Genomic DNA, 11,285 nt, shown 5'->3' with positions numbered 1-11,285 from the left:
CAAAGAGCATGATTATATGCTCAAATGGGCAGCAGACCTGAATATAAATATAGACAGAGAGACTTGGGAATAAATCTGGCAGGCAGCCTCAGAGACCTCCCTATGCACTACAATAAAGGAAAACATTTATAAAATTATGTTTGGCTGGTATCTTACCCCAGCACGATTAAACCAGATCTACCCTCTGGCATCAGACCTATGTTGGAGAGGCTGTGGTCATAGAGGGGACATGGCCCACATCTGGTGGACCTGTCCAGAAATTGTGAAGTACTGGGCTAAGGTCCAAATTTTGATAAAAGTGGTCACTGACCTGGAATTACCTATCGAACCACTGACCTACCTGTTGGCCGCACCAATGACTGACATAGTCCGGCCAACCAGGAAATTAATATCCTTCATTCTTACCGCGGCAAGATGCTGTATTGCGGCCTCCTGGAGGAAAACAACCACGCCGGCACTGGGAACGATCAAAAAAAGAGTCGGCGAGGTGATGTTCATGGAAAGGCTCACTGCTATCGTGAGACAAAAACTCCCCACCTACGAGGACATCTGGGAACCGTGGATTTCCGGCAATAGGGTCAGACAACCAGCTCAAACGAGACAGAGGTCTATCCCCTCCCCAGAAGTGAACTAAAACTACCTGCAAGACCACATCCCCAACAGCCAGATGGGACTCCCAACCCCCTCTGACCCCTCCCCCCCCCCTCTCTCCCCCCCCTCACCCTTCCAGTCCCCCCCCCCCCTGCCTTCCCTCTCTGAAGGCACTCCCCCCTCTTTACTGACAACTGAGGTTGTCAATCTGTTTCCCCCCAAAAAAATTGTCGATTTAAAAATGTTAGGCTATATCGCTTGTTGTACCTGCATACATATCTAAATGCCTATTAAAATTATTTGAAAAAAAAAAATGATTCTCCCATTAACTGTACCTGTAAAACCCTACATAGATTGCTCCATTATTAACTGACACCTCCATTAATTATCCCCACTAAAATTACCACTAACCCTTGATGAACTACCACTGTTCAACCCAACCTCACAAACCATAATCAGTCCATCACCAACTATCCTCTCCTCCGCCTCATCCTATCACAGCCTCACATAATAAAGGGGAAGCTCGGCTCGCTGCCCCAAAACTGTGTGTAATGGCTGCCTCTGTGAGACTTATTTAGCCTGTTTATAATGTATTGAGTGGTAACTTCTTCCAGAAAAGAGCTAATCACTGTGTGATCCCGGGGGATGTGTGTAAAGGTTCTGGTCTCCTGTGACAGGCTTTTTATCTGGTGGATAGTAATGGACATCACTTGGACCAGTTCTGAATCTCTTGCGGTACTTTCATTTCTGAGTAGTTCGTGATTTCAAGACCGCAGGACCGATAGTTCCACACATAATGAGCATAGTCCAGTGCACCTCTCACCGGAGTTCTATTGTGCCCAGTTCAGGGCTCTGGACAAAGGAGGCGGGGCACCTACATGGAGTTCAACTCCTGGCTAGACCTTCACAGCCCTCGGTGTGTAGCCAGATGCAGAGTCACCTCGCTCCTAGACAGGATGGACATCGTCATTCGTGAACAGTTTTTGCCCAAATGTGTACCGGAGTTGCGGGAGTGGGTCATAGAGCATAAGCCGAGAATGCACCAGACGACCGTCATGATGGCAGATGATTTTGTGACCATGCGGCCACAGTTGGAGAAGTGGGTCCTGACCCCCGATCCAGTGCCAGCGACAACATCACCTAACGTAGCTGACCCTCCCAAGGCCACTAAGCTGGGATGGAGCAAGTGGAGTGCTGGAGGTGCTGCAGCCAAAGCCTGCAGAGTTTGCCCATGAGCGCCGGTGCTACCAGTGCAATTGGATAGGCCATCTGCGGGTGGACTGCCCCAACCCACCCTGCTCCAGTAACCCCAACATGGGGCAATGCTCACAAGCAGCGAGACCAATCCCCTACGTGAGATTGGCCCCAAAAGCATAGCAAGTGGAGGCCGTGCAGAATGTGCAGCAGCAGACCTAGCAGCAGCAGTCAACGATGCAGAAGTGGATCTGGAGGGACATGGAATCGCAGCCATCGGGCTGGAATCCAATGATGTCCGCCAACAATATTTGTGCCCGGTTACCAGAGGCCATCTCCGGGTGGCCGGCCTGATGGACACCGGTGTTACGGTAATCTGGTGCAACCTGATATGGTCAGCCCAGAGAAACTTCTCCAAGGCACGGGGATGCCGGTGAGAATGCTGGACAGAGCCCCCAAGTTATTGCAAGTTGCCCGGGTGTTACTTGATCAGGGCACTAGTAGAGGAGTCTGGGATGTCACAGTGTAACCCGGCTTGGACACCAACATCCTGCTGGGCAATGACTTGGGGCACTTTATTTGCTCCTACTCTGAGGAGAATGCACCAGTGGCTGCGGTCACCCCGAGCAAAAGTCAGGAAGTTGCCCAGGTGGAAGTGCCTTTGGCATTGCCGCACACCACCCAAATTATCTCTCCCCAGCTTTTGGAGCCAAAGAGAGCTGAAGTCCCGGTGGACACCAAGCAGGTAAGCCAGCACAAGCCAGACATTTGTCCCGAACCCTGTCCCAACATTTCCTCTGACTGTTTGACAGGGCCAACCTACCAGGACTGAGCTAGGAGTTCATGGACATTGTGTGATCGGACCCCAAACTGGAGGGCATGATACTTCAGGCGACCGAGTCTGACTCCAAGGGTGTGTCCCATCGGTTCCTTTGGCACCACAGTGTCTCATAACAGGAATCCAAGAGTGCTCTGGTCAGATCAGGGACATTAAGGTGACAGATAGTTGTTACTCATGAGTATAGGGCACAGTTGATGCAGATATCCCATGTGATCCTGCTGGTAGGGGCATCAGATAGTCACTCATACTAGAGCCCGGCTACTACAGACTTTCTACTCACCGGCGTCATGACAGGAGGTATTGGTGTTCTGCCATAACTGTAATCCCTGCCACCTAGTGGGCAAGTCGAGTGACCACACAAAGGCTCCCCTGAGACCGCTACCAGTGATCGGTGAGTCCTTCCAGCGTGTAGCTGTAAATATAGTGGATCCGCACATGATCCCAGTTGCTCTGTCCTTGATTGAAGCACGTCAATTGGCAGAGTCTTTGATTGAGATATTCACTAGGGTAGGTTTCCCAAGTGAGATCCTGGCTGATCCGGGGGCACAGTGCATGTCCGAACTGCTCCAATGTCTCTTGGCAATGTGCGAGGTCAAATCTCTCTGTACAACCCCCTACCATCCCCAAACGAATGGATTATGTGAGCGGTTCAATGGGACCTTAATGACAATGTTGCAAGCATTTGTGGAAGCTGAAAGGGTGAGACTGACAAGCTCACTTACATCACCTGCTATTCGCGTATCTAGAGGTGCCAAAGGAGTTTACCATTCGTTCCCCCTTCAAGCTCCTCTATGGGTGCCATGTCCGTGGACCACTCAATTTGTTTCATAAGGGCTGGGAGGGGGAGATACTGATGCTTTGGTGCTACATTACGTGGTGGGGCTCAGGGACCAGATAAAGGAACACATGGGGTTGGCACAGGCTAAACTTGAGGCAGCTAAGATCAGGCAATAGCGCTGGTATGATAGGAGTTTCCGTAGTAGAGAATTAATCCCAGGGCAGCAGGTGCTTGTACTGAAGCCCACTTGGCAGAACAAGCTACTTGCCGCCTGGGCGGGCCTGTACACGGTTCACCAGCGGGTGCATGAGTGTAATTATGTGGTAAACCAGGATCCAGAGGCAGGTAGGCACATAACATACCATATCAATATGCTAAAGGAGTATCACAAGAGCGGGACGGAGATGTTTGTTATTTGTAGCCCGCTGCTGGGGGATCCGGCAAGCCAGGCTCTGCCTGATCTCCTGGGAGAAACCCGGCAGGGAGGCTTAGTGGAGCAGGTGGAGATGGGTCCCCAACTCGCGGTTCCCAAGCTGGTGCGAGAGATGCTAGAGCAGTACCAGGTCATGTTTACAGATAATCAGGGCATTACCCATCTAACCGATCACCCGGTCAACACCGGGGAACATTGGCCACTCCTCAAGAAGCGTAATGGATTTCTGCGGAGGTAAAGTGGAGCATTAAGGGGGAGTTTGAGGAGATTATGGCATTAGGGGTAATTTCTCGTGCTCAGTGTCCTTGGGCTTCACCGGTATTTGTGGTGCCAAGGAGGGTGGGACCACTTGGTTCTGTGTAAAATAACGTCAGCTTAATACTCAGACCGTGGCAAATGCCTATCCTTTGTCCCACATGGATGAGCTCTTAGATGAGCTCATCGGGGCCAGGTATCTGGCCACCATGAATCTGTACAGATTCCATTGACCCAGCAGGCGTAGGAAAGGTCGGCTTTCAACATCCTTGGCTTGTAAGAATATTTGGTCATGTCATTTGTGATGAAGAAAATGCCGGCCACGTTCTAGCGCCTTGTCAACCGGTTGCTGGAAGGGATTAAGGGCTATGTTAGGGCTTATCTGGACGACTTAGCCATTTGTATTAATGACTGGGACACTCATCTGGTTAATGTAGCAGCAGTCCTAGATAGGATCAGGGAGGCTGGCCTGACACTAAAGCCATCCAAGTGCCAAGTCGGCATGGTGGGGGTATTGTACCGCAGCTACTGGGTAGGCGGGGGACATCTCAAGCCTGAGCCCACGAAAGTTGTGTCAATAGTGGACTGGCCGGTCCCTCACACTATAAAGCAGGTAATCACTTTTATAAGTACCACCAGCTACTATAGAATGTTTTTGCCCCAGTATAGTGCTCTGGCTCAAGCCATGACCGATTTAACAAAAAAGATACTGTTGGTGCTAGTTGCCTGTTCTCCTGAGTGTAGGCAGCATTCCAGACTTTCAAAGATGCTCAAGCCAGTGCTCTTATCCTGGTGGTCCTCGATAACATCAAGCGATTCTTGGTGCAAACCAATGCTTCAACTTATGGCATCAGTGCTGTGCTAAGCCAGGTAGGTGAGGATTGCAGCAAGGCTATGTTCACCTACCTAAGCTGCAAGCTGTTGCCTTGGGAGGTCACCTATGCCACAATCGAGAAAGAGAGTCTCAACAATGTGTGGGTTCTCAAGAAGTTATAGGTCATGTTTACGGGAAGCCTTTCACTGTGATCACTGATCGCAACCCCCTTAGCTTGTTGCAGCGGGTGTAAGGTGAAAATGGGAAGTTGGTGTGACCTCCAGGAGTTTAATTTTACCATTCAACACAAAAAAGTGCAATGAGCACAGCAACACCAATAATCATTCCCAGCACGAAGATTCTAGCCCCGACAAACGGACTTCCAGGGTCTTCAGTCTTGGAGAGACACCTGATGAGGTAGCTTTCCCAGAGCCTTCATCTTAAAGTGGGATATTTGATGGTATGGGGTAGCCAACCTCACATAATAAAGATGAAGCCCGGCTGGATACCACAAAACTGTGTGTAATAGCCACCTCGGTGAGGCTCGTTTGGCCTGTGTATAATATATTTTGTGTAACCTCTTCCAGAAAAGAGCTAATCACTGTGTAATCTCTAGAAGGGGGAAAACAGTAGGAATTGGGAACAGGGATTGTATCGGTAAAAAAAAGGCACTTTTGTGCCCTGTAGTAGTATATTCCCCATACATTTAGTAAGGCAGCCAGCACTGCCTTTTGTTTTGCTAGCATTTCGGAGAAAAGCTGCTTTGTGACAGAAGGTGGGGTCGGTGTGAGTATGAGGACAATGGTGAGTAGAGAAGGGATGGTAATCAGGTCCGGGGAACTGGTTCTCGTTGGTGCAAAGACTTTTTTCACCTGATAGGCTGAGGTGCCTACCCAGCGGGATGTATGGGGCTGGCTAGTTCAACCGTTGCCGTGTCTGATTCCCATAGGCACAATTTCCATTGGCTATTTCAAATTTCCCCCTCGCTAGACCCTCCCTACTCGAGGGGCGGTCAAGAATGACTAAGCCGGCCCCCTCCTCTGATTTGTACAGCCGGACAAGACATCGTCCTCCGATTGGCTGGTTGCCCCTGCTCCATGAAAAGTATAGGAGCCCGAGAGCTATGTAAGGGGAGAAGCCGATCAGAGTACCAGACAAGTTTTGAAGCTGATCGGACAGGCGACTGGCGGGATTTTAAATAGTGCTATTGGGACAATAGCACTGAGAAGGAGCTGTACAGGGCAAATCTACTGAAGCAGTCCCCTGCACCTAGTTGAGGCTAGATTCTTCTTCCTCAGACCCCAGTTGGCGAAGTGTGTTAAAAAATCTGGTCTCCCGTGACAGGCTTCTTCCCCAAGCTGCGTGGGAAAGATATGGAAGCCTATCAAGCAATGGTTTGGGAGGATGCTGGTGACTACCAGGTGGTAAAAGCACTGCTCTGGTCTCAGTATGAGATCACGCCCGAGACTTACTGGACCCAGTTTCATGCCATGCACAAGGGGTCCACGGATTTGCACACTGACTCTGTGGCCCGGTCAGCCCATCATGCAAAGAGGTGAATAACTGTGTGTTCAGTGAGTACCTTCAATGTATTCCTTAACTTAATCGTGAAGGAGCAATTTGTACTCAAACATTTCCCGGAGGTGAGTGAATGCATTATGGATGGCAAACCATCAATGGCTCAGCAAACTGCCAAGATTACGGATGAGTTCATGGCGGCTCGACTCCTATTCTGGCAACAACCCCAACCGAGTGTTCCAGTTCCTGGCCACCAACCTCCTCGGCACACATAAACCCCAAGGTCCGATGCATCTTTGTGGAGCTGCCCAGTGCCCCCTAGTTCCAGAACCCGACCACCAAGTTTACCCATAAGTGGCAATGCTTTGCTTTCAACAGGGCGTGCCACCTGAGGGTGGTTTGCCCCACTGCACTTTGAACCGATCCACCTGCGATGGGACCCACAACCCAGCTCCTCATATAAACGCCAGGGTAAGTCACATTCCCATGCTCGAGCAATAGCAGGTGACCCACCATATCACCCAGGCAACCCAGGTCCCAGTCTCCGAGGCTGCCGAGATTGCTGCCTGTGCTGCAACACAAAGAGGAGCCACCATTGGGCTAGAGCAGATCATTGTGCGGTTGAAATATTTGTGCCCTTATACCATCAGCACTATGATGGTGGCCAGCCTGTTGGACCCTGGCACGGTCATCACTCTTGTCCAACCTATGTTTGGGCCAGAGCATCTGCCACCTGTCCGATGGTGCCCCTAAGTCCCTGCAGGTGGCCCATGTTTTCATCGATTAGGGCATGGCCCAGAGCATCCGCAATGGCAGAGACCTCCCAGGCCATAACACCAACATGTTGTTGGGAACTGATTATGGCAATTTTATGTGCCACTCATAGGGGTAGAGTGTGTCCGTCGAGTGTGCCCTATTGTGGGTGCGAAACATGTTAGTGTGTTTCTCTGGTTGCCAATAACTATGTTTTTACCACAGCCTCTTCATCTGTTCCTACTCGTGGTGTGACGCTATCCTTGGCTCTTTGCCAATTTTATTTCCCATTGTGGCTGTGACCTGCTGTCAGACTTGAGACCTTGCCACCTCTGACACTATGTTTGTTGAGGGTCCCAAGAATGAAACCATCACTCCCCGGACATTGGAGTTCATCCCTTGGATGTCCTGGAGGAGACCAGTAAAGTAAGCTGGGTGTAACCTGACCAAACTGACAACCCTATCCCTGCCAGTATGACTAGGGCCAAGGGGCCGGAGCACAGTCAGCAGTTCCGCAATACCTTGCTGTCAGATCAGAGCTTAGACGGCATGTGGCAGCACGCTGCCAAACCGGTCATTGAGTCCAGATCCGATTGGCTTGTGAGTGCCGCCAGCTCCCATACAGGGAACAGAGCCCAGGGACTCCGGACTGACCATGGACGGGGGTATTAAAACATTTAATAAGTAATGTGTTGGGGCTCAGAATAAACTGGTGCACGCTTTGTACAGAGTATTTTCATTGGCTGCCACATTTAGCTACAACTGATTGTGTGTTAAGTGCACAATTTTTTTTTTCTATAATAAACAGGGACCTGAGACTCTGGTAAATAATTACATATTTTGCCTAAATTATCCAGTGATGTACGCACATAGATGGGATTGCAATTGAGTAATGGGTTAATATAAACATATTGAAAGTACTTTGTGCAGGAGAAAGGTGAGTTGGCTAGAGTAGCCGTGTGTATTAACCCTGGTTGCATATTACATGCTCACTTGTGTGCGGTCCGTGACAGATAGTATATGGGCCACATGCTCACAGATGGACCAGGGACAGGTTCTGTAATTTTTAGTTTATAGCACAGAGTATATTAGTGGTACAAAAATAAATTCTGATTATTGTTCTTGCTCATAAAGGAATTAATTTGATAAATTGTACCTCCAAAAAACTTGTGCTGTTTATTTCGAAGACCAGATGCTGTAATTATGTGTTCTGCCTTTTGGTTATTGAATCTTTCTATACCATTATGCTATTTTATTTTCTAACATGTCAACATTAATTATATTATGACTTGATTTTGCATGTTCGAGGGCAATCTGTAAACAACGTTGGTTGAATTTTTTTTTTTTTTTTATTGTTCTTGCATCAATGTTACTCACTTGTCTTTAATGAATACATTATATACATTTTCAGTATAATACACCTTCATGGCTTGCGAATTTGTGTCCGATATAAAAACAGGTTTTAGCCTTTACAAGCCAAGTAATGAAGATACCGATTTCTAAATCCAACAGCGCCACCGTGTGGTAAATTGTTTCAAGAATAGACTCCTAATACCAACACGTTGCGCCTTTTGTATAATCACAAACAGAAACAAACACTACTTTATAGTGTATTAGCCATGCTACACTACTTTGTTTTAATTTATTTAGCGATGAACTAGAAACAGTTTTTTTGTTTAGCTTTATAGTTATGGTTCCAGCAAACTAAATGCACTTTAATCTGTTCATCAATTTTATGGGATTTTTCCGAAAAATCATCATGTCGGTAATTAAAGTTCACCCCCAAGTTATATATACAGTAGGTGCCTTTATGGTATTAAATATTGATTTGCTTTCTGCAGTGTCGTATCAAACGCATTACTGTTTCTAATGACAGAACTGACACCTCCACATACATGGACTTAATTATACATTACTTTACAAATGAAGAGAACTATTATCATAAACAATTAAAGTGACTTAGGATGGAGATAGAAATATAATAAAAACATGTCCTGCAGGAAATGTGAAATACTATAACGCTTTTTTGATGTTGTGGGTGGCTCTGAAAAGAGCCTTTGTGTTGGGTATGTGGGGGTCTCTGCTCCTGGTCTCGGGGGTGAAGCTCACTTGCTGCTCTTGGCCGGTTTGTGGCTCTCGGTTTTCTTGGGCAGTAGCACGGCCTGGATGTTGGGCAGGACACCCCCCTGAGCGATGGTGACCCCTCCGAGCAGCCTGTTCAGCTCCTCGTCGTTCCGCACAGCGAGCTGCAGGTGCCGGGGGATGATGCGGGACTTCTTATTGTCCCGGGCGGCGTTACCGGCCAACTCCAGGATCTCAGCGGTCAGATACTCCAGCACTGCGGCCAAATAGACCGGGGCTCCGGCCCCCACACGCTGAGCATAATTTCCCTTCCGAAGCAGCCTGTGCACACGGCCGACTGGGAACTGCAGCCCAGCCCGAGATGAGCGCGTCTTGGCCTTAGCGCGAGTTTTCCCGCCTTGTTTGCCTCTTCCAGACATCGTGTATCACTCAGAGAGCAGCTCGGGTAACAAGAGAAGTGACAAACCCCGCCCCCTGTGCCCTTATTTATACACTCAGACAGCAGCTGAACTCCTCTGTGATTGGTCAGTTTTGAAAACAGCCAATCAGTTCCATAATCCTGTAACCACCAATCGTCTAATTTGAAAGAAAACTGATGATGTCATAAACGGTCACATGATAAAGTCAGCCAATAGAAGAACAGAATGCTGGGGCTGCTAGTTTGCATAGGACTCCTATAAATAGAGCTGCTGGGGGTTTTGGGGACATTGTTTCTCTGCTGTTTGGAGAGGAAGCATCGCCCGACATGCCTGAACCAGCCAAGTCTGCGCCAGCGGCCAAGAAGGGCTCTAAGAAAGCCGTGACCAAGACCCAGAAGAAGGATGGGAAGAAGCGTAGGAAGAGCAGGAAGGAAAGTTACGCGATCTACGTGTACAAAGTGCTGAAGCAGGTTCACCCTGACACCGGCATCTCCTCCAAGGCCATGGGCATCATGAACTCCTTTGTGAATGATATCTTCGAGCGCATCGCAGGGGAATCGTCCCGTCTGGCTCATTACAACAAGCGCTCGACCATCACTTCCCGGGAGATCCAGACCGCTGTGCGCCTGCTGCTGCCGGGAGAGCTGGCCAAGCACGCCGTGTCCGAGGGCACCAAGGCGGTCACCAAGTACACCAGCGCCAAGTAACCCCAATCTCATCACTGACCCACAAACACAAAGGCTCTTCTAAGAGCCACCCACTTTATCACTATAAGAGATATGCTCATATGTCATCTGTGCTCGGGATAAAAGGGAAGTGTTCTATTATACATTGCACTTTCTCAGTTATTTGCTTTTGTAACTATTATATATTATAAAGTATCTTATGTGATGTATTTTTAGCTCTTTCTGGCTTCCTATCCAGCCACGTGTTTGCTGTACTTGTGTTGTTTTGTTAGTAAGAGGCGGGAGAACCGCAGACAAAGTGACAATCGCCGAGAATCCCCTTCAGATAATCTGCAGGTCACACACATCCCACAGGGTGGCGCTGCTGTGTTAGTAATGGAGTTCGTGCTCGTGAAGTGGGATTTGGGGTTAATAACCTGCGATTATTTTCCCTCGTGTACTTTTTTTGAGCCTCACTAAAATACAGATTATATGTGCACGTGTCAGAATAAGTGTGCATGAAATGATGCCCTCACACCCGCATGGTATATACCGCATCTGATCGGGGGAAAATCCTAGTGCAGTTTGGGATTAGTAACAGACCATGCAATCCGTGTTTGCCACATGCGTTAGATACGAGCACATTCATTTGCATTATCAGAATTGGCCTTTTATAGTTTGTCGCACATTTTTTATTCCATTTACATAAATGTAACAAGTGATATTTCTCATTGTCCTGTTGGGTTGGACATTAATTTAGAAATCGGTCAAATCTGCATTAAATAGGTTGGGATGTGTTACATTAAAGGCTTCTATTGTCACCTTGTTCAACCTGTTATCAGGGATTGCACCTTTTTAGTATAAAAACAATGCTGAGCAACATGTGTTCCCTCAGATTTCAGTAGCAGTTGATGTGGTTTTGTGATAACTTGTCAGAACTCT

The 11,285-nt window shown here is 48.2% G+C and overlaps 2 protein-coding genes across 2 annotated transcripts; one reads left to right on the top strand and one right to left on the bottom strand.

Annotated features, from left to right (window-relative positions):
- Positions 1 to 9,142: 9,142 nt before the first annotated feature.
- Positions 9,143 to 9,687, bottom strand: LOC142473441 (histone H2A type 1-like). Its single transcript, XM_075580682.1, has one exon. It carries the CDS (start codon positions 9,676 to 9,678, stop codon positions 9,283 to 9,285), a length of 396 nt encoding a protein of 131 aa, XP_075436797.1. The 5' UTR covers positions 9,679 to 9,687; the 3' UTR covers positions 9,143 to 9,282.
- Positions 9,688 to 10,004: 317 nt separating this feature from the next.
- LOC142473414 (histone H2B 1.1-like) lies at positions 10,005 to 10,385 on the top strand. The gene has a single exon (XM_075580660.1). It carries the CDS (start codon positions 10,005 to 10,007, stop codon positions 10,383 to 10,385), a length of 381 nt encoding a protein of 126 aa, XP_075436775.1.
- Positions 10,386 to 11,285: the final 900 nt, after the last annotated feature.

This window comes from Ascaphus truei (genome assembly GCF_040206685.1).
Source record: "Ascaphus truei isolate aAscTru1 chromosome 12 unlocalized genomic scaffold, aAscTru1.hap1 SUPER_12_unloc_1, whole genome shotgun sequence".
NCBI classification, from domain to species: domain Eukaryota; kingdom Metazoa; phylum Chordata; class Amphibia; order Anura; family Ascaphidae; genus Ascaphus; species Ascaphus truei.
The sequence above is the reverse complement of the archived record's forward strand: the minus strand, read 5'-3'. Positions and strand labels throughout refer to the sequence as shown.